This window comes from Adiantum capillus-veneris, chromosome 4, assembly GCF_014529385.1.
Source record: "Adiantum capillus-veneris isolate H3 chromosome 4, ASM1452938v2, whole genome shotgun sequence".
NCBI classification, from domain to species: Eukaryota; Viridiplantae; Streptophyta; class Polypodiopsida; order Polypodiales; family Pteridaceae; genus Adiantum; species Adiantum capillus-veneris.
This window is the reverse complement of record NC_140934.1, coordinates 29,399,695-29,422,944: the sequence shown is the minus strand read 5'-3', so window position 1 is coordinate 29,422,944 and position 23,250 is coordinate 29,399,695. Positions and strand designations below refer to the sequence as shown.

Here is a 23,250-nt window from a genome sequence, read left to right as displayed (position 1 = left end):
AAGAACAAAAAGAAAACCACTTCTCCAGCAAAGAGGATGTACAACTACTACTTTGATTAGTGGGAATGTCCATAAGTTTTTTACTGGGATACCTTTGTTAGACATTGATAGAGTGAAGTTTTTACTGGCCTGTCAAGTGAAGTGTACTTTGCCTTATGCAAGAAATTGACAGAGTCAAACAACTTAGTGCATCTTGATAAGCTTACAATCATGGTCTATGTTTTACATTCTTAGCAAAATATTATTATCACATCTTGCATGTTTTTTTTGTAACATATGCTCGAATCACGTGTTTGTGCAATTCAAATCTTGTGCTTGAATTGGAGCAGCAACATGTCAAAACACGATGTTATGGGCAAACAAATTCAATAAGATGGAAATGTTGGTTGCAAGATGTGAAAAAAAAAGTGGGGTGCATGGCGATGCTTTGGTTAGTATGTATGCCAAGCGTAGTGTACTATTGGAAGCACAACAAGTCCTTGATGAGCTTCCTATCCTTGGTTTAGGGCAAGGCCAGCGGCTAAACACCACATAGATGACATGCACGGGGGCTCTTAAAGATGGGCAAGACATGTACGAGTAGTTTTTCGTCAGGTGGAGTGTCTATGCCATCACCGTAGAGTGTCATGGGTCTAGGGTCCTAGGATAGGCCAAGGCTAGTGGCGAAACGCGAGATGGATAGCATGCATGGAGGCTCCTAAAGATGAGTAGGGTCTATAAGAGGAGGTTTAGTATGGTGGAGTGTTTATGCCATCACCTTAGAGTGTCAAGGGTCTAGGGTCCTCGGATAGGCTAAGGCCTATGGTTTAGGGCAAGGCTAGTGGCTAAACGCCACATGGATAAATGCATGGGGGCTCCTAAAGATGGGCAGGGGCTATAAGAGGAGGTTTGGTCAAGTGGAGCGTCTATGCCATCACCGTAGAGTGCATAGTGCCTTACACAAAGAAACTTGCTGGAATTTCAAATCAAAAGATACAAAAAGGAACAATTTTTAGTAGATAAATGTAATCAGAAACATAAACCAAAACAAATTCTGACCTTTTTTGAGGTTTTTTGCGAGGTACATGGGTTAGAGTTGTCGAAACACATGATCACAACATACCAAAAACATTATAAGTGAAATGCATGTTGATATGCTTTAAATGATGGGAACTCTCTCTCTCACTAAATTTTTGAGGTATAATCTCCTCCCTCCCCCAAAAACAAAAAAAAAATGAACGCGACATAACGTCTATGAAGCTCAACTCCAATTCAAGCAACTAACAAACGACTCTAATTCTTCACAAAATCCACGTGCCGGGCCCAACTGTTGTGATCACACACGAGACCTGCAGCAAGAGGCGACGCGGGAGAGGGAGACGCACAGGTATGTGTGTGTGTGAGAGAGAGAGAGAGAGGAGACGCACAGGTATGTGTGTGTGTGTGTGTGTGTGTGTGTGAGAGAGAGAGAGAGAGAGAGAGAGAGAGAGAGAGAGAGAGAGAGAGAGAGAGAGCGTTGCAGTCATTGGAAAGATGAATCGATTTGCCTTCTCTAGACTGCCCATTTCCCGTCTGTTGCTATCTTTGGCAACTCATCATAAGTCAGCTTATCATAGCAGTAGTTTTATTGTTTATAGCACGTTGAGCTGAGCCGGTTCTCTAGTGTGTCCAATCTGTCGCATTGCCAACCTTGCTGCTTTGCCTCGATTTTGAGAGCTTGACACCTCTTGTTCCAGTTTAAAACAAAATAAAACTTATCTATAGCTGTTCAAGTTTTTCAGAGTTTGCTGCATGTGATTACTTAAATCAATATTGGGCTATGCGATCAAAAACCGAGGGAGCATCCAAAACCTGCTTAAAATTTAGCTAACGCTGTTTTTTCTACTGTTTGTACATATAATGCATGCATATATCGTTTGTGATTTTCTGCTAGAGTTAGGTGGGTCATCACTAGGATCTAGATCTAGGGCGTGACGGGCTCTTTGAGGCTGTGTTTGGCCTTGTGAGGCCTGACACTCTTGGATAGGTTTCGGATATGTCCTAGATATGGTCCGGTTGGAGCTGATTGGAGCCAAGAGTACGACGGCTTGTGGCTGTGATTTCATTAGGGAGGAGATTTCTTTCTTGCATTTTTGCATTCAGAGGGGGTTGCTGGTCATCTGCTTTGATTTTGTCATGAAGAAGTGCCTTGGATCTTTGTTTTTTAATTGGAAAGGAGGAAAGACTTCATTTTTGAAGACGGTGGCAAGAGGATCTTGATTTGCGACATGCAGGCCTTGTACCTGTGTTTTTCAGTAGCTGGCTCTTGGATCCTGTTTCCCACCTTGAGCGCCCCCCTTGCATCTGCATTTTTTGGATCAGGAGAGGCGATGATACTATTGGTTTTCAGCCCCCTGGAAGCCTGTACCCTTGTTTTCAGCCCCCAAAGAGGAGCAAGATGTGTGTTCTTCCAATTCTATTGGAATTTGGGAGAAGACTTCTTTGGCAGTCATGGGCAGACGTGATTACATCCAAGACTTGTGACTCAATGGAGGAAAAATGGTGTTGCATTTTCAACCGGTATGGTCTCCAACTTGTGGTGGCTATGTTCGGTTGTGGAGATCTCTTCTTGGAAGGTTTGTTTATTAGAATGTTGTGGGCTGCCTTGTATGGCTGATGCCAAGCATCGCATCCATTTGCGGTCCCATGTCCACAGGCTTGACTCCAAGATGAGCGGCCATCTTGGTAGAAATAAAGTTGGCCTTCGCTCCCATGTCAAAAAAGATTAGGGCGTCTTGATCTTGCACCTTGCCCCACTCTTTAGAGCTCGGGACTCTCATCATTGTGGTCTTTGGGAGCCCCCATGAAATCTAGTATACGTCCTGCTTTGGTCTTTCCCTTCTTTGTCACTCTCTCCTTTGCTGCTTTTGATGTTTTTCGTTTCTCTTTGGATTGCTCCTCCTCTTTACGACACTTTGCCAAAATGTGCCCTACTTTACCACATCCAGAGTAGCTTCCTTGCTTGTATTACTTTGCCTTTTGCTCAACCGAATTTGCGGAACTATGGACTTCTTTTTTTGAATCAGTCTTTTACGCTTCTTCTTTCCCTTTGAAGTTTCTTTATCTGAAGATTTCGTAGCGAATGTCAAGGAGCTTGTCAACATTGAATAACCATCTAAAGCATGGTCTATAAATTATGGAATACTCGAAGACTTTTGCTTTCAGGGAAGACTTCCGGAAAGAAGCTACTGGTAGAAAAGTATCCCAAAATCGATGATCGTAGGTGGAAAGTGTATATCTTCCTCCCCCATCCTCAAACGATTCCATGCAGCAAAAATTTATGCTTCATATTGTGGTGTCAACCAAAGAGTCGAAAGCAATCTCTTAAACCGAACCCAACTGCAAGGTGCCTTTCCGAGCAGTAAAAGTGTTGACCATCACATTTGTGCTTTCCTCTTAAGATGGAATGCTGCTTTAGATAGTAACTATGAAGTTCTTTAGGTAGATTGCAAATTTATTCCTTAAGGAAAAGAAGCTACTGGCAGAAAAGTATCCGAAAATCTTTGATTGTAGATGGAAAGTGTATCTTCCTCCTTAGTGCCCTCCTCTTAGAGCACAAAAGCCTTCAAAGTGCATGGATGCTTGCGAGAGAGAGCTTGGGCTTATATTAGAGAGAGGGTCATTGAGGCTATCTATGCTGAGTTGAAGGGACCTCTTTCGAAGATTGAGCTGCTGGATGCTTTGAGGGCTTTGTCACGACAGAGCTACAGTATGTGCTGGACATGATGGTGATGCCACAATTTTAGAGGGATTGATTTATCTTATCCCTAAGGAGGAAGTGTGTCACATGACACATCTAACCCTATGTGTCCGTGGACAAGCTACAACACGACAAGGGTTCAGTCAGTCCAGTCAGTCTAGATTTAGAAGTGTTCTGGCACTTTTGTGAGTGTTCGCAAACCGTGCATGCCCAGGCACTTAGTGTAGATGCATATCCTCTGGTTGCACACAACATGATCATAAGTACTCCCATCAGAATCCTTCAGGGGAATTTTCCAGTGCATTCAGCCTATTTTCCCTATTTTTGACATTTTTCACTTATTATTTTTAAGTGACTTTTGTTGGAAAGTAGGTAGGGCAAATTGAGTAAGTTTGTATAAAAGCAAACCTAGACTAGCACTAATTGGCAGAAGAGGCAGTAGGAACTTAGTTCAACAGGCACCTTCTCAGCAGGACCCCAGCAGGCTAGCGTTTTCTCTCAACAGAAGACCTAGCGTTTTTGCATCAGATCAGCCTTGGCGTTTTGTGCACAGCAGATCAGCCCCGGCATCATCACGACACAACATATCAACCTAGCGTTTTGCATTTGCAGAACCACTGGCGACAGCAGGACCAATTTCAACCCTAGCATTTTTGGGACAGCAGAGCACCTAGCGTTTTGCAGTTCCTCCGCCACGGAATCATCCAGAACCACCGGCATTTTCAGTTTTCAGCCTTTAGCACTCGCTCGCAGATCAAGTCCTGAACCTCGTAGATCTCACCTTCCCGCAGCAGCTCCTCGCCGCACGGTGGGATCCATCGAAGTTTGCAGTTTCAGCCCGGAAAACGCAGATTTCAGCATCTGCGTTTTCAACGCATCATCGTCGCATCGTCGCCATCGACATAGAGTCAGAATTCAGCAGGTACAAGATTTGCAGATTTCAGCCCTTAGCGTTTTTCAGATTTCAGCCTGTCTTGTCGTCGTCCTCATCATCATCGACATCGTCGGCAAGTCCAAGCATTGTAGAGATTTGTGCAATCATAAGTAGACCGGTCTCGCCATAGAGAGTGGGGCCTTCGGAGGAGGGTTTTACAACGTCTCTGGTGTCGTATTCTTTCTCTATCTCTCAGTCTCATGCACTTCCATTCACAGTGTCCATTCACTTTGTTTGTGATCATTGCACTCTCTCATTAAGAATGGAAGGCTCTCCCTTCCATAAGAACAAAAAGGAACCTTGAGCACAGTTCGGAGCACTTATCTTGAGCAAAGTTCAAACATTCATTCCGCTGCACCTTACATTGGTATCAGAGCTTTGGCAGTGTTCTATATCACTCAAGGAAAGAACCACAAAAATCACAAGAAATTTTTTTGCTTGTTGAGGTCGCACGAACCCAAGTTCACTTGGGCGTGTCGATTCCTAATCGTGTTTTTGAAGAGTGACAGGAATCCCAGGAAAGAAAGGCTTGTCCAGCCTCCCCTTGTGCCTTTTTTCACTCATTGAGAGCGGACCATGCACTTAGCGGCCGGCCAACCGACGTGAGGTGGGAAAAAGCAACCTTGGTGTGAACGCAAGGCTGCCAAGGGGTGCCCTGCGGAAAAGAGTAGAACTCGGGTGAAGAGAAGATCCTTCTCGAACACAGATTGCAAGCGAAAGAAGAACCTCAGGAACGGCAAGAACCTCAAGAACCCAAGACCCGCAAGAACCCAAGCTCCTCGTGAACTTAAGAACCCAAGGCCCCCAAGAACCGAAGTTCTTCGTGAACTTAAGAACCCAAGACCACAAGAACTCACAAGAACCCACGACTTCAGTGGATGGTCATCGCTCGAAGCGGAATGGATACTTCGCTTGGAGGTGATGAGCATGAGAGAGGCGAAGAAGAATTTTCCCCACCAGGAGGTTTTTCTGACCCTCCCCCTTCCCCATCTATGTCAAGGATTGCACTAACTCCTATGAAGGAGTTGCCGCAGTTGTTTATGGACAAGAAGTTAGACCGAAAAGCAGAAATAGAGAGTGAACACGAAGAAAAGATGGCAACCATAGAGTGTCAATACACAAAAAGAGTGGCAGCCATATATCGCGAGAACAACGCAAGACAAGCAGAATATGACCGTGAGACCAAAGCACGACAAGAGAAGAGCGATCAACACATGAAAGAATTCTTGCGAATCTTTTCTCAAGTTCAGACACAGATGCAAGAGATTCGGGAAAAGGAGACTCTCTCAGTCTCTTCTTCTCCAAAGCATGACACAGGATTTGCATGATGATTTGAATGATAATGATAAGCATGATGATTTGAATGCCAATGCCAAGCATGATGATTTTCATGATGATCACGATGTGATTTCTCACGAGCATGATGCTTTGTATGATCAAGACGTGATTGTTCACAAGGATGATGGTTTAGTTGATGCTTTTTCTAGCGAACCTAACCTCGTTGCAGATTTGATCAATCACGAAGAACCAATCTTGGCTCTTGAGTCGAGGTCCACAGAACCCCCATAGGAAGATTCGATCAAATACGAAGAACCGATCTTGGCTCTCAAGCCTAGGTCCAAAGAACCTTTACAAGAAGTACCATGTGTTCCAATAATTCGTCAGCACGCATTGTTCGAGTGTTTCTTTCGTGATCGTTTCCTGTATTTTCGTTAGCGTCTTTATGTGATCCCTTTTCCTAGGCATGACATATTGTACGTTGAGCACGTTTCACTCATGAATGAGCACGAATGTATGCGGATTGTTCATGAAAAGCTGAAAAGTATGCATTCAAGGAAGTCACATTCCATGTCTCTTCCGTGGCACGACACAGTTGTAGAAAGAGCACATGAAAGTATGAGCACCAAGCATGGGCATTTCTGTTGTGAATTGCCACAATTGATTGATTTAGATCAGAAAGACAAGATTCGATCTCATTGTTTGCGTGCGTGTGGTGAATGGTTTGGCACTCCGTCTCTTTGTTCATCTACATTGCATGCACAGTCTTTGAGGAAGACAAATTTTTTTCCATTCACTTTACATGGAATAGGTATGTTCATGTTTTTGTGTTGGAAGTGGTTTCAGGAATTTTCAGCCTCGGAGATTCTTGAAAAAGGTAGACGCATGACTCTCGATGAAGTTGAAGCATCGAAGGAGCCATAGAAGACTTTGTGTCACTTTCGGCGCGGCGCAAAGAAGCAAGCATTGCAGACCTTTATGAAGTTCAAGTACCGCACGACCCACACATCTGAGTGGGCCGACGAAGAGTCCCTTCCAGGATTCTGGATGCTATTGGCGATCTCCCTCGACGCCATACAGTTTGGTACCAGTACCTCACTTTGAAAAGGAGGGGATGTCACGTGACACATCCAACCCTATGTGTCCGTGGACAAGCTACAGCACGACAAGGGTTCAGTCAGTCCAATTAGTCTAGATTTAGAAGTGTTCTGGCACTTTTGTGAGTCTGTTCGCAGACCATACATGCCCAGGCACTTAGTGTAGATGCATATCCCCTGGTTGCACATAGCATGATCATAAGCATTCCCATCAGAATCCTTCAGAAGAATTTTCCAGCGCATTTAGCCTATTTTCCCTATTTTTGACATTTTTCACTTATTATTTTTAAGTGACTTTTGTTGGAAAGTAGGTAGGGCAAATTGAGTAAGTTTGTATATAAGCAAACCTAGACTAGCACTAATTGGCAGAAGAGGCAGCAGGAACTCAGTTCAACAGGCACCTTCTCAGCAAGACCCCCAGCAGGCTAGCGTTTTCTCTCAACAGAAGACCTAGCGTTTTTGCATCAGATCAACCTCGGCATTTTGTGCATAGCAGATCAGCCCCGGCGTCATCACGACACAGAAAATCAACCTAGCATTTTGCATTTGTAGAACCACTGGCGACAGCAGGACCAATTTCAACCCTAGCGTTTTTGGGACAGTAGAGTACCTAGCGTTTGCAGTTCCTCCGCGACGGAATCATCAAGAACCACCAGCGTTTTCAGTTTTCAGCCTTTAGCACTCGCAGATCAAGTCTTGAACCTCGCAGATCTCACCTTCTCGCAGCAGTTCCTCGCCGCACGGTGGGATCCATCGAAGTTTGCAGTTTCAGCCCGGAAAACGCAGATTTCAGCATCTGCGTTTTCAACGCATCATCGTCGCATCGTCGCCATCGACATAGAGTCAGAATTCAGCAGATACAAGATTTACAGATTTCAGCCCTTAGTGTTTTCAGATTTCACCCTGTCTCGTCGTCGTCCTCATCGTCGTCGACATCGTCGGCAAGTGCAAGCATTGTAGAGATTTGTGCAATCATAAGTAGACCGCTCTCGCCATAGAGAGTGGGGCCTTCGGAGGAGGGTTTTACAACGTCTCTGGTGTCGTATTCTCTTCTCTATCTCTCAGTCTCATGCACTTCCATTCACAGTGTCCATTCACTTTGTTTCTGATCATTGCACTCTCTCGTTAAGAACGGAAGGCTCTCCCTTCCATAAGAACAAAAAGGAACCTTGAGCACAGTTCGGAGCACTCATCTTGAGCAAAGTTCAAACATTCATTCCGTTGCACCTAACAAAGTGTTAGTCCCTCACCGGATCCATCCTGCAGATGACATGACACAAGCCATACTCACATGTAAATGAGCGTAGAGAGCAGACATCAGACTCACCTCCCAGCGGTAGAGCCAATACGGGCTCATTCCCAATCTTGGGAGCCTGCAACCATCGGGCTAGCCTCTACCATAAGGGCTGGTGTCCCATACCACCAGGTCCACACGAGACGGGTGTGTGGGTAGAGCTGTTGTTAGTCCCTTGTTGCGAAATCCATTCTACACACATGACATGACGGAAGCCATACTCACGCATAACGAGCATAGAGAGTGGACATCAGGCTCACCTCCCAGCCATAGAGTCAATACAGGCTCACCCTCAAGAATGGAGCCTGCAGTCAATAAGCTAGTCTTCACCATAAGGGTTAGTGTAATATATATATATATATATATATATATATAGAGAGAGAGAGAGAGAGAGAGAGAGAGAGAGAGTAGACACGAATCGGCAGAGTTCGGCTTCCAAATGCACTAGCCTCAAAGTTTGACGCCCATTTTGGTATTTCTTTCTTTATTGCTCGATCTCAAAGTACAACTCGTGAGGGACCTTCTCTCCACGACTTTGCTCCCAGATAGTTTGCCAGAGAAGGAAGGCATGGGTTCCTTATAAACTTACATGGGGTCTAAAAGCAAACCTCTTGAAAAGTAACAGGTTCTAAAAACTCTTGCGCAAAATCCTTGCTGTCCGTACAAGCTGCCACATCAGCAAACTTCCGCGATTTGCGGCAATATGCCACGTTGACACTCCCTCCCCCCTCCAACAAACTTGGATACTCCAAGTCAAGAATCAATCACAACAACACTAAATAACCACTTCAAAACAATTCAAGATCACAATAGATTTGCACTAGCCCGGCGGAGTTCCGTGCCTAGAGATATTGGCCCCAAAGACTGGCGCCCCTTTCGGTATTTCTTTATGTATTAATCAATGATCAAAGTACAAGAGAGCGGTTAGGGTTTCTCTCAGACTCTGCGTCCAGATGCTCTGCAGAGTGAGCCCAAAACCGCTTATTTATTGTTTACAAGGGATGCCAAAAGCAAAGCCCCAAAAGCTTCAGAAATAAAGCAAACTCTCTTTTTCTCTCACAAACTCACTTGAGTTTTTAAAAATAAAGCAAGGGAATCTCTCTCTCTCTCTCTCTCTCTCTCTCTCTCTCTCTCTCTCTCTCTCTCTCTCTCTCTCTCTCTCTCATGCTCAATTGCGTTGCCCAAAAGCTGAAAATCAATTCTCGTAAATCCCGCTGCAAAACCCGGAAGTCCGTACTACTGCCACGTGGCATTTTTGCCGCCAGAATTAGGGTTTCAGCCACAATTAGGGTTTCAGCAGAAGTTAGGGTTAGGGTTTTCAAAATTAGGGTTTTTGCAGATTAGGGTTTCTGACAGAAATTAGGGTTTGTAGGTTGTAGGGTTTCTGCAGAGTAGCCACGGCATCACTTTCAAGAATAGCTAGTCTTCCTCTAGGAGAAAGTGTAGGCTTAGACTTATGTTAATGGCTAAGTACAATTAGGCATTACTACTCACTCCCTCAAGAATTCCTCTCATCAATAGCTTGAATGCTTCAATGGTTTTCAAGGAAGAAGAGGTCCCCTTTTATAGGTGAAGGGAACTCCCAAAGATTAACACAAGAAGAGAGGAGCGAGTGTGAACAGAAACTAGAAAATTTGGAAATGAGCTATCCCTGCATGATGTGAGCAGACTGGGGTCCAATATTTCGATCATATCTCTTCAACCGTGGCTCCAAATAAAAAAGTAAAAATATGGGCAAAAAATACAGCTCATTAGCTACGACTTTTATTTTATATACTTTTTTCAATTCGGATTAGAACCTTGTGTAAAAAATTCATCAAAATAAGATACAGTTTTGGCAGCAAACAGTCCTCTTGTGGTCCCCTTAGCTTAGACTTTTATTTGATTCCAATGGACACCTCATGCCATATGAAAGCATGACATTGCTCCTTGACAAAGTTGTGTAATCATACTTACAATAATGCATTAAAATAGGGGTATCTTTGAGAATCATGGAAGCTAGTGTCTCACTAGCATTTGATTCTTTTTTAGTAGCTATTTAAAAGAAATATAAGAAAAATATGAAAAATACATAAAATATATATATATATTGAAATTTACCATAGATATAGGATCTAGCTAGGGTGTAAGATGATAATGACATAGTAGAAATAAAGAATCAATGCTTTTTGCTCTAAGTTAAAGAGACGGAACTATTGACGTTTTTTCCATAGTACTTTTTGACGGTAAAGTAAGAATATGTTACCCTTTAGATAAATAATAAGATGAGATAGAAAACTTATTATTATACTTAAATATGCATAAGTATATTATAGGAAATATAATTATGTATTTAAAAAGTTACAAGATAACTCTTGTAGCATGAGTGCCCACTATGTACGTGTCACAGCACGACATCCACCCCCTCTAAACCTACACATCCTCAGGTATGTGCCACATTGTCTCTTTGTAAGATCAGCCCTCTTGTACATCTTCCTTGCTTTTTTCTTCACTAGATGATTCCAGAGCTTCATCTTGACTTTGATCTTTACCTGTGTTTTTCTCTTCTTCCTCATCAACATCTTTTGGATCATTGTCTCCTCTTCTCGTAAACATTTTGATCCTTTTTCCTACAATGGGAATCTTTAATTTTGTACCATCTAGTTCAGACAAGTTGTAAGTAGCATTTTCATGCACATGCTTTACAACATACGGTCCAAAACCATCTTTTTGAAAACTTACGCATGACTGTGTGTTGGTTATCAAGGCTACTATCATACACTAGAACCGAGTTACCTTTGTCAATTGCTTTGCTCTTGAGCCGATGTCGCTTATCAAAGTAGTCCTTGTTTTTCAACCTTGCATTTTTGAGTCGTTCTTTTGCAGCTTCAATGTCTCCAGGTCTTCTCTCTAGTTGCCTTATATGCAGTGTAGGCAGATCTTCTCTGCTAAGCCCCTCTTGCCAAGAGTAGTACATTCCATGTGGGAATTGTATCTTCAATCGGCATCACTGGCTTTTGACCATACATTAGCTCCACGGGCATGTAGCCAGTTACTGAGCTATGTGTTGTACGATCAGCTCATAAAGCATATGGTAACAGTTTTGGCCACTTACCAACTCTTCCTTCGCAAGCTTTGGCCAAAGTTTGATGATAGGAGGGTGCCCTCTTTCACTCTTTCCATTGCCTTCAGGGTTGTAAGCTGTAGTAAGAGAGAGCTTGATTCCTAATCTAGAAAAGAACTCCCTTGCTTCTTCGGCATCCAGTTCACCTTTGTCTACAGTGATCTTTCTCACACAACCATAACGGCAAATCACCTCATCAAGAAGGAATTTGCACACAGCTTCTGTGGTTTTAGCTCTTAATGCTCTTCCTTCAACCTGGTTGGTTAGGTCCTCTCGTGCAAGAACCAAGTATCTCATGTGTCAGAGTCCTAAAGGTATTGTGACTAGATCCACAATCCATTTATAGTGCACGGCTAGTAGATATGTAGGGTGCAATCCATCACGATATCGAACATTTGAATACATTTGACAAGTTACACATGACTCTACCAATTGAGATACATCTTTGTACATACCCTTCCACCAGTATTTTTCTTTCAACTTGGAGAAGGTTGCCCACACACCCCTGTGTCGAGTCCATATACTCTCATGAAACTCTTGCATGAGCTTTGCACCCTTTTGTTTAGGATGCTTCCACAAGTAGCCATCCCTCAAAAAGTAACCATATGCTTTCTTGCGTATCCTCTTGAATTCATGTTCAGACCAATCATCCTGTTTTGTTAGAGTACTCAAGTAGCTTCCAATAAGAAGCCAATCACCTTCATAAAGGGGTAGAAGCATGTTAACGTGTCATTGAATATGTTGTGCCGGACAGTGCTAGTTACTTGTGCTTGTTAGCATATACTGAAAACGGATGGGCAAGTCCTTTGAATTTCAAATGTTCCATAAAAAAATTATTTTTCCTCCTCATGTGCTTCTGTTTTCAGTTACTGAAGACGACGTGGGGAGTCTCTCTCTCTCTCTCTCTCTCTCTCTCTCTCTCTCTCTCTCTCTCTCTCTCTCTCTCTCTCTCTCTCTCTCTCTCTCAGACTAGTATGCGGTTTGCTGAGTCTTGCTCTCTCTCTCTCTCTCTCGTTCGTTCCTTGCGCTGGGAATCCTGCCGAAGAGATTAGTTGTCAAAGCTGAGCTCTTTCTCTCGTTCTGACACAGACCTACAAAAATGGAGAACCAGTAGAGCCAACATTATTGCCACTAGCTCCAATGCTGGAAATGGAGCCGTACTGTAATCTGATGGTAAGCAAATCTTATGTGTAGCCCACCCACTCCAAATGAAGTCATTGGTTTTTTTGGTCACATCTTTAGTTTTGTGAGGACATTTGTTCATAGTATGTGTGTATTACAAAATCAACTGTTGACAGCTATACATTTAAGTGATTTTAAGTAAGTAACATATTATGCACGTTTAAGTTCTCAGGAAAAAGCAGAAGAGAGCCACTACAAGCAATGAATTACAACTCCCAAGATCCAGCTCTTTCTGTAATCAAGGAATATGAGAGAGTAAGAAAGAGGAAACAACGGGAGCAGAAACAAATGAAATTTGAGCGACAACATCATGCCCTCAACGATGAGGAGAAAAAGAGAATCTCCTCCGAGATTGTGAGAGCTTTCAAGAGTAGGACTGAAGGTTTTAGTACAGAAGCAAAGTGGGAAATCTGGAATCTTGTTGCTCAGCATCCGCATGTTCAGGCGATCCATGATGAGTCTTTCTAGGAGGAGGCTGCTGTACATACTGCAATTGTCTCCGATGTCCGCAGCACACTGGCTACCGTCAAGCAGCCAGGTTCCAATGAGGAGTTGTTTTTGAAGAATGCAGCATTGCAGATGATGTTGAATTCAAAGGAAAACATGCCTATTGCAAAAATTGCAAGGGTCCTAAATGTCAATCGTCGCATCTTGCAGAAGGCGAAATCACGACAGGCGAAGCCCGATGTTGATGGTCGATTGTTTTCATTGGTTGCATGTCACAAGCAACACGGTCATAGCCCTATCACAGATGAATATAAGGAATTGGTCTACACATTTTGGAAAGTGGAGACTCGCGTTTCACCGAACAAGAAGGATGTTTGTCGAAAGAGGATGGGGAGGAACATGTACATAGAACACCCAGTGCACCTCCTAGACGAGCCTCGGTTGATCAATCAAATACTTGTACCATAACTTATGCATTTTATGCATTGCATCTCCAGTGCTTAGTAACTTGTATATGCTGATCAATAGCATACTGGTCTGTAGACTTTTGCTAGTTAGCATATGGACTGTGCTGGTTAGCATATTGACTATGCTAGTTAGCATATGGAGTATGATAGTTAGCATGTCTTGGGTTCTAAATAGCATACAGAGCTAGTTGGTTAACACAATATGTATGCTAATTAACATACCTGGTATGCTAGTTAACAAACCTAGTATGCTAGTTACATACCTAGTATGCTCAATTGCATGATAAGTACGTTGTCTAATAGAAAGTGATTATGCTAGTTAGCAGGCCTTCGGTTCTAAATAGCATACAGAGTTAGTTGGTCAATACAAAAGGTATGCAAGTTAACACCACTTATGCTAGTTAACACCTAGTATGCTCACTAGCATGATAGGTATGCTATTTAAGACAAGGGTTATGCTGGTTAGCTATAACTAGCAGTTGGGTTGGGTATGCTAGTAAGCATATGGAGTATGTTGGTTGGCATAAGGAGTATGCTAGTTAGCATGCCTTGTGTTCTACCTAGCATATAAAGTTAGCTAGTCAGCACAAGATTAACACATTTATGCTAGTTAGCACCTAGTATGCTCAATAGCATGATGGGTGTCCTAATGCGTATACTAGTTAGCATAGTGAGTATGATAGTTAGCATATGGACTCTGCTAGTTAGCATACCTTGGGTCCTTAATAGCATACAAAGATAGTTGGTTAACACAATATGTATGCTAATTAACATACCTGGTATGCTAATTAACATACCTAATATGCGAGTTAGAATATGGAGTATGCTAGCTAGCATGCCTTGTGTTCTACCTAGCATACAGTTGGGCTGGGTATGCTAGTAAGCATATGGAGTATGCTTGTTGGCATAAGGAGTATGCTAGTTAGCATGCCTTGTGTTCTACATAGCATATAAAGTTAGCTAGTCAGCACAAGATGTATGCTAATTAACATCATTTATGCTAGTTAGCACCTAGTATACTCGATAGTATGATGGGTGTCCTAATGCGTATACTAGTTAGCATATTGAGTATGATAGCTAGCATATGGACTGTGCTAGTTAGCATGCCTTGGGTCCTAAATAGCATACAGAGCTAGTTGGTTAGCACAATATGTATGCTAATTAACATACCTGGTATGCTAGTTAACATACCTAGTATGCTAGTTATAATATGCAGTATGCTAGTTAGAACTAGCAGCTGGGCTGGGTATGCTAGTTAGCATATGGAGTATGCTAGCTAGCATGCCTTGTATTCTACCTAGCATACAGAGCTAGCTAGTCAGCACAGGATGTATGCTAATTAACATAATTTATGCTAGTTAACACCTACTATGCTCAATAGCATGATGGGTGTCCTAATGAGTATACTAGTTAGCATGCCTTGTGCTCTACCTAGCATATAGAGCTACCTGGTAAACACAAGATATGTGCTAGCTAACACTCTTTATGCTAGTTGTTGCATGCACTTTAGGATGTTGATCGTCACTATGATTTGTTTTCATGAAATTGCTGGATGTCCTAGTTAACAATCTAAATATTGAACATCATTTGGATGTTGCAGGTTGAGTTCTTTCGTAGATTCAAGGAAAAACATCCAGATTGCAAGATTGGCATGAGAATGTTTGAGATGTTGAAGCCATTCTTTTGTAGGCAGTTGAAGGATAGATACACATGCTGTTGCGAATACCATGTGCAGATGTCTTTTTTGAAGGATACACTGAACCACATGCGCTCGTGCTTTTGGGCTGCATAGAGCAAGTTGATTGTATATGCAGTATCTTGTGCCCCAGGTGAGAACATTAGCAAGGGTTGCTTGGCTTCACATCACACTTTCAAAGGTGTCACACATATGTGGGAGTCTGTTCTCTGTCCAAAGCCCGCAGATGCAGTTTTCCATAGAAGGGAATGCCTGATGGGAGAGTGTTTGACATGTGGAGTGAATACGTTGGAATTATGCTGCTTGGAGACAGCAAAGCCAGGTAATAGTATTAATGTGAAAGTATTTGCATATGTACAAGCTCAAGACAAGCATGGAAATAGTAACAAAAGAAAAGATCTTTTGCATAAAGAAATGCAGTGCTGGGAGTTTCTTCAACTCTTGAAGACCAAGTTGGAGCTCTTTATCACTCATAACTATGTGGCTCGATGGCAAGGATAACAATTCAAGGATTGCCTTTGTCACGAGGACGTGGCAGTTATTAACCATGTCACAGAGATGTGGCAACTGCTAACCTTGGTTGTTGGTTTCTTTCCAATGGGGTTTATTTTATTTATTTTGAGACCCTCTTTTTGAAGTAGCAAACGGTCGGACATTGTATGGCCAATGTGAACGGTAGATTCACCCGCAGACGGGAAGTGGTCGGCACTGGAATTCGTATGGTAAGAGGATGTCTAGGCTCAGAGCAAGATCATATAGGTCCCCCCGTCGCACTTAGCAAGTTGGTGGATACTAGGAAGTGAACTCAATTAAGGCGTAAAGTCAAGGTGGGACTACCAACCAAAAGTATCCGACAGTTGGGCCACATTGCATTTTTGGATGCGGTCCCAATGAGGATAGATGGTCAGAAGACCAGTGGGAGCCCAATGGAAGCATCTCCTAAAATTTAGGGAACTGCTATTTTGGGCCACGAAATGTGTTCGCGTCATTACCTTCGGTATGACTAGGGGAACACTTTACAACTCTGCCGCGAAGTCAACTGACGCACCAGTTGAGATATTTTTAGCAGGGAAAGCCCAAACTCGGAAACTGGGCGACGTTTCAGCTTGTGAGCGATTCTGCCACTCTGGGAGGCAAAAACGAGCTGCATATCAACAAAGGGGGCGCCATTTTCAGCCACAGGCGGATTGCAACAAGTACAGAAGCTATGGAATGCTTACCTTGCCCTCTATGCACAGTATGGTGACGGGAGTGATGCCCCGCACGCTACATACTGCTCTCTTTCTCCCCTACGTGCAGTTATGTGATGCCCCACAAGAGGGCTACTCATTTGACTGATGTACAGTTGTGTGGGTTCATGCTTTTGTGCTGAGGCAAGAGCCTCCTTGAGCAGGAACAGGGGTAGCTAACTGCTGCTCCAAAGCAGGCACTGGTGAGGGTCATAACCTCACCGTACAGGTGCAAAATCAGCGCTGTGTATGCGCTGTAATTTGACTGTTTTTCAGCCATACGGACGCCAGGATCATTGGGAATGGTGCCCCACTGGCAAAGGACAGTTAGGGGACTGTTTGGGGCTGAAAACAGGGCAAAAACCAGTAAATACAGCGTGCTGAATTTACTGTTTTTGGACAGGAATCAGAGGGTATACGTCAGTGCAAGCGAGTTCCAGCAGGGGAATGGGTTTCGCGCAAGTTTTGGGGCTGTTATGCTGCCGAAATTTGGCCAAATCAAATGGTATCTAGGTGGATACACGTGAAAGATTCCCAGGACCTTACCTTGTAATTTACCCTCCTAAAGAATAAAGAAATACCGAAAGGGGCGCCAATTTTGGGGCCTACAGGTTGTCGGCGCCTGCTCGGAGCATTCTAGCTTCCGAGCCGTGTGTGTGTTTAAGTGTTAACTCCCGTCGCAGGTTCTCTTTGCAAAGTGCTCTGTGTGTGTGCATAAAGTAAAGAATTTCGGGTGAAAGCCAACGCCTACCGCCCTACGGGCCGGTTTCATGGTTCCATTGCCGGGATATCAATCACTTTTTCCTCAAAGAGTGAGCCTGGATTGTTCAGGGTAAAGACACACATTGCAAGAACGCGGGGATTACACTATGGCCGACAAGGGGAAGGGAATTATGGAAGAGGGTTCCTCTCCAAAGGACAGGCAGGAGATTCCTATGGTTTTTGAGATGGGCGAGAGCTCACGGCCACGTCAGTCTGTACCTCCTGTCAACGTCAATGTCCCTCCAATAGTACAGGGCTTTATGACAGGGCAACTTGAGGATGATGCGTTTAAGACTCAGTTAGTTGCCGCGGTGAATGTCTTTTCGCAGCTGGTGCAGAATCCGAGGTTTATGGAATTCTTGCAAGCGCCACCAGTGCAACAGCAAAATAGGCAACCTACGCCGCGTACGGAGCTTGTTGAAGCTCAAGCCCAGGTACTTCATGAGGCGCAGGAGGAAAGGAAACACTCGCATGTTGCGGAGTCGGGGGCTCCAAAGCAGGTTCCTCCCGTGCTTGAACAGGTGGCTAGAACGCCTATTCCACAGGTTATGCCAGTTCAGCCCGCCACCTTTCAGAGCCAGCATGCTGTCTTGAATGGACAGGGAGCTGGATACCAGGCTATGCACTCAGTTTTTCCACCACCCACTGTACATCCTGGGTATTTCGGGGGTGGATCAGTGTTCCAAAGTATGGTTGGTTATGCGTCTGGAAGTCAGCCGTACATGCCAGGAACAGTGTTCGGGGGTATGCAAGGCATCATGCCAAACCCCATGTATGGTACTATCGGCATGCAGCAAGGTTTCCACGGCAACCAGGGCCAGTTTGGGGTGCCACAGGGTCATTTTGGCATGGCTGGTTTTTCTGGACAGCAGCCAGATATCGCACCTCTTACGCAAAATGTGAATGGCCAACACGTGCCGATCATGCCTACTACAGTGCCCATGTTGCAGACCATCCCGTATGACAACTTGGGGGCACTAGAGAAGCCGAAGGCTTACAAAGAAGGTGGTGCAGCGGTAAAGTTCAGTACCTTCAGTGGTTTCGAGGATAAGACAAAGGCACTCACTTTCCTCCAGCAGTTTGATACAGCTTATGCGGGAGGGAATTTTACAGAGGCCTCGAAGGTCAGGAAAGCTGCTACTTTCTTAAAGGACAATGCGCTTACATGGTGGACGACATTGTTAATGCAAGGACAGGCACCCGCCACTTGGGTTTACTTCAAGCAAATGTTTGCATCTGCTTGGCTATCAAATGAATTTGAAGCCGATGTCTTGACAGATTGGCACCAGCTTACGGCAGCTTCGTGCAAGAGCTTGCTGGAGTACAATAGGAGGTTTTGTAAAGCATTACTCTCAGTGACCTCCTACAGATTTGTGCCATTGACAGAGCAGATAGAGAAGTATTGTTGTGGGCTGCCTTAAGGGCTTCGCGATTACTGTACAAAGAATAGAGTGGCTACCCTTACTCAGCTTATGGAAGTTGCGAACACTGGTCTTGCCCTGTTGAAAGGAGAGGACAGTGGATTTCCGAGCAGTGATAAAGGAGGGCAGCAAAAGAAAAATTCAGCGAAGAAGCCCCCTTTGTGAAGACGGATCCTGATGCGTCACAGGGGTCTGAACAGGCCACCAAAGACAAGGATTCAGCCGGGACTTCTGGAGCGCAGGCAAAGAAACAGAAAAGGAAGCCTTTTGTGCGCAAGTCGCTCGAGGAAAAGAAGGTCCTAATGGCTGAGAACAAATGCTTTATATGCGAGCAGCCTGGTCATATTTCTATAAATTGTCCACAAAGGAAAAGGCCAGCTGACTCAGAGGATAAAGAAGACCAGAAAGGCAAGAAGCCAAAACCCACGGTTAGTGCCAGACATGGTGGGTGACAGGCCCAGCACAGATGCCAGTGAGTTATGCAGGGCATGGGGTAAAGTTAGAGATCAGACGGCACTCATCTTCTTTGATCCAGGTGCCAAAGCCAACTTTATCTCACCAGAGTTAGCTATGAAGCTCGGCATCAAAGCTGAAGAGATGGGGTACACAGCAGAGGCAGGGTTGGCATGTCCTGGCCACTCAAAGTGTGTTACTCCCATCATTGGAAAACTGCGTCTGCATATTCAGTCGTATGTGGACACTGAAGAGTTTTACATCATGCCGCTGGAAGGTTGTGACGCCTTGTTGGGGATCCCGTGGATGTTCCGAGTGCATGGAGTCTTGGATGCCTACAACAAAAAGATCACTGTACAGCATAGGGGCAAAACTCACATTTTGGATGTAAAGCTTAAAGGAGAGTCAGTCCCTATTGTATCTGCTTCTGCTATCACTTCTGTAATAAAGAATCATCTTTCTGTGTACTTGATTTTTGCACGTGATGTCTCAGATAGGGATCAGTCAAATTTATCTGTGTTAGATAAAGAAAGGTCAGCATTTTTGCAAAAGTTTAGTGACTGTTTTTCTGATTCATTACCGTCGCAATTACCGCCAGAGAGACCTGAGGACCATCGGATAGATTTGGTGCCAGGGTGTAGCCCACCAAATAGACCTCCCTACAGGGCTAGTGCGGCGCAGCAGAAAGAGATTATGGGCCAGGTTGAGGAGTTATTAGAGAAGGGGCTGATTCAGCCTAGTTCTTCACCCTTTTGCTCCCCAGTGCTCCTAGTGCAGAAGAAGGATGGCTCATGGCGCATGTGTATTGATTACCGTGCGTTGAATAAGAATACCATCAAGAATAGGTTTCCTATTCCTCGCATTGATGATATTCTCGATCGTTTAGAGGGTGCTGCAATTTTCAGCAGGATAGACCTGAAGAGTGGGTACCATCAGATTCGTATAAGCCCAGAGGATGTGCACAAGACTGCGTTTAGAACGACATTTGGTCTTTATGAGTTTCTAGTGATGCCGTTTGGGCTAACAAATGCTCCAGCCACGTTCAACAGAATGATGGACCGGATTTTCCGCTCGCATCAACAGTTTGTTGGAACATTCTTCGATGACATGATTGTGTATTCGAAGAATGAAGAGGAGCATAGGCGTCACTTGACCATTGTGTTCGAAGAGCTGCGCAGTCACAGGTTGCTTGTCAATCCTAAGAAAAGTGAATTCTTCCTTGAAGAGATCCACTTTCTGGGCCACATAGTCTCAAAGGATGGTGTAAGAATGGATCCCGCAAAGGTCGAAGCTATCAAGACATGGCCAGACTTGAAGACTGTGCACGATGTCAGAAGCTTCTTGGGATTGTGTTCCTACTATAGAAGGTTTATCAGAAATTTTGCAGAGATAGCATCGCCTCTTCACGCATTGCAAAAGAAAGAGGTCACTTTCAGATGGACCCAAAAAGAGATTTCAGCTTTTAGTCTCTTAAAGGAAAAGTTGACTTCAGATCCAGTTATTGTTTTGCCAGATCTCAGGAAGTCATTTGTGGTCCAGTGTGACGCGTGTGGCAGTAGCATCGGAGCAGTGCTAATGCAAGATGGACGGGTAGTAGCCTATGAAAGCCGAATTTTGCAAGGGCCAGAGAGGACTATGCAAGTCTATGAGAAAGAGCTCTTGGCCGTGATTCATGCGCTTTCTAGCTGGAAGCACTACCTCTTAGGTGCTGATTTTGTTGTCCAAACAGATCATCAGACCTTGCGATACTTCTTGACACAGTCAAAGTTATCCGAAAAGCATATGCGATGGGCAAACATTCTTTCCATGTTCCACTTCCAGATTATGCATGTGGAAGGCAAGAAGAATGTTGTGGCTGATGCGTTATCAAGAAAGCCACAAATTTTAGCTGTGTCAATTCCTTATCATCATGAGTTAGATGACATGAAGGAACAGTATATTGCTGATGAAGATTTTGCAAGGATCTTTGAACAGTTACAAGAGGGGCAACATCACGAGCACTACCTCCTCAGAGATGGTTTTATGATGATGCATGGCAGACTTTGTGTCACTAGGCCACTGCGACATAAGGTCATGGAAGAGAGTCATGTCCCACCGTATGCAGGGCATCGTGGCATTGATGCAACAGTTAAAGCGGTAGAGACGTTCTTCTATTGGCCTACCTTGAGGAGAGATGTGGATGCCTTTGTGCGAGCATGCATAGTTTGCCAAAAGGTCAAGTTTGACAGGCAAAAGGCACCAGGGTTGTTACAACCACTGCCGATTCCGGATAAGCCATGGGAAAGCATTGCTATGGACTTTATCTTTGATCTTCCAAGGACGCCAACAGGGAATGATGGTATATGGACCATTATCTGCAGGTTCAGCAAGCAGGCCCATTTTATCCCTGTCAGGAAGAAGATAAAATCTGATCAGATGGCACGCTTGTTCATGTACAATGTGTTTAAGTACCATGGTATGCCACAATCGATTATCAGTGATCGTGATCCTTGCATGACCAGTTTGTTCTGGAGAGGATTGTTTGAGAACATGCGTACTACGCTCAAGTTCTCGTCTTCGTTTCATCCACAAACTGATGGACAGTCAGAAGAGGCCAATTCTACTGTCTTAGATCTGCTGAAATGCTATGTGTCAGATAATAAGGGCAAGTGGGAACAGTATTTGCCTATGCTTGAGTATGCGTACAATAATACGGTGCATTCGTCTACTGGCAAAGCACCTTTTGAAATTGTTGAAGGCGGCAAAAAGGTTTCTCCCATTTTGCACACAAAGGACAAGATCTTTGAGGCAGATCGATATGTTGAGAACATGGATGAGATGTATAAGAAGATTAAAGTTGCCTTGGAGAAGACTCAGGCAAAACAGAAAAAGGCTGTTGATCGTCACCGTCGTGAATTGCTACTATCACCTGGTGATTGGGTTCTCTTAAGGTTCGAAAAGGCAAGATTAAAGAAGATGAAGGGCAAGGAACGGCTGTTTCCTAAGCTCAGCATGCGTTACTATGGGCCTTTTCAAGTGCTTGACAAGATCAGCGATGTGGCTTACAGGCTGAAATTGCCTGATGCGTGGAAGATTCATAATGCGTTTCACGTGAGTCTTCTAAGACCCTTCGTGGGTGATGTGCCAGAAGATATGCCAGTTGAGGATCAGCCAGAAGTTGAGGAACTTGATGAGATCCTGGTACCTGAGCAAGTTTTGGCACATAAGGACAGAAAAGTTAAAGGACAAGTTGCAAGACGTTATTTGGTGAAGTTCAAGAACTATCCGCCTATGGATGCAAAGTGGATGGAAGAGCATGAACTGTCAGAGTCACCAAATGTATTGCAGCTTTACCTTGAAGCCTTTGGGTTACAGCCTACTTATGCCCCAACCCAACGTGTGCAAAGGAGGGGTAATGATAGAGCTAGTACATCGAATGTACATATGAATTCAATGCCATAGATAGAAATGGCAAAAGTATGAAGGCCTCATTAAGTCATTTGTATCTATGTATGTTACGACCTTTCTTGCGGATACATGCGATGATAAAAGAGTGTTGATAGCACAAGATCATCAGTGGCGTGTATTTATGGTATGCAATCGAGGACGTTTGCGATTTCAAGAGGGGGGTATGTCACGAGGACGTGGCAGTTATTAACCATGTCACAGAGATGTGGCAACTGCTAACCTTGGTTGTTGGTTTCTTTCCAATGGGGTTTATTTTATTTATTTTGAGACCCTCTTTTTGAAGTAGCGAACGGTCGGACATTGTATGGCCAATGTGAACGGTAGATTCACCCGCAGACGGGAAGTGGTCGGCACTGGAATTCGTATGGTAAGAGGATGTCTAGGCTCAGAGCAAGATCATATAGGTCCCCCCGTCGCACTTAGCAAGTTGGTGGATACTAGGAAGTGAACTCAATTAAGGCGTAAAGTCAAGGTGGGACTACCAACCAAAAGTATCCGACAGTTGGGCCACATTGCATTTTTGGATGCGGTCCCAATGAGGATAGATGGTCAGAAGACCAGTGGAAGCCCAATGGAAGCATCTCCTAAAATTTAGGGAACTGCTATTTTGGGCCACGAAATGTGTTCGCGTCATTACCTTCGGTATGACTAGGGGAACACTTTACAACTCTGCCGCGAAGTCAACTGACGCACCAGTTGAGATATTTTTAGCAGGGAAAGCC

General features: G+C 44.1%; 1 protein-coding gene across 3 annotated transcripts in view; it reads left to right on the top strand.

The window, feature by feature from the left end:
* The first annotated feature begins 1,216 nt into the window (after nt 1-1,216).
* The window catches only part of LOC147458931 (4-hydroxy-tetrahydrodipicolinate synthase, chloroplastic-like), a 57,562-nt gene continuing 35,528 nt past the window's right edge, over nt 1,217-23,250 (top strand). Inside the window, exon 1 of one of the 3 annotated variants that reach the window (XM_086510354.1) lies at nt 1,217-1,366. Coding sequence is in view for 1 of the 3 variants with exons in the window: in XM_086510353.1 (XP_086366479.1) it covers nt 12,565-12,597 (33 nt within the window). In the remaining 2 variants the exon portion in view is untranslated. Of the gene's footprint in view, nt 1,409-12,468; nt 12,598-23,250 lie in introns of those variants that run through there. The other 2 variants (XM_086510355.1, XM_086510353.1) reach the window with 2 other exon arrangements.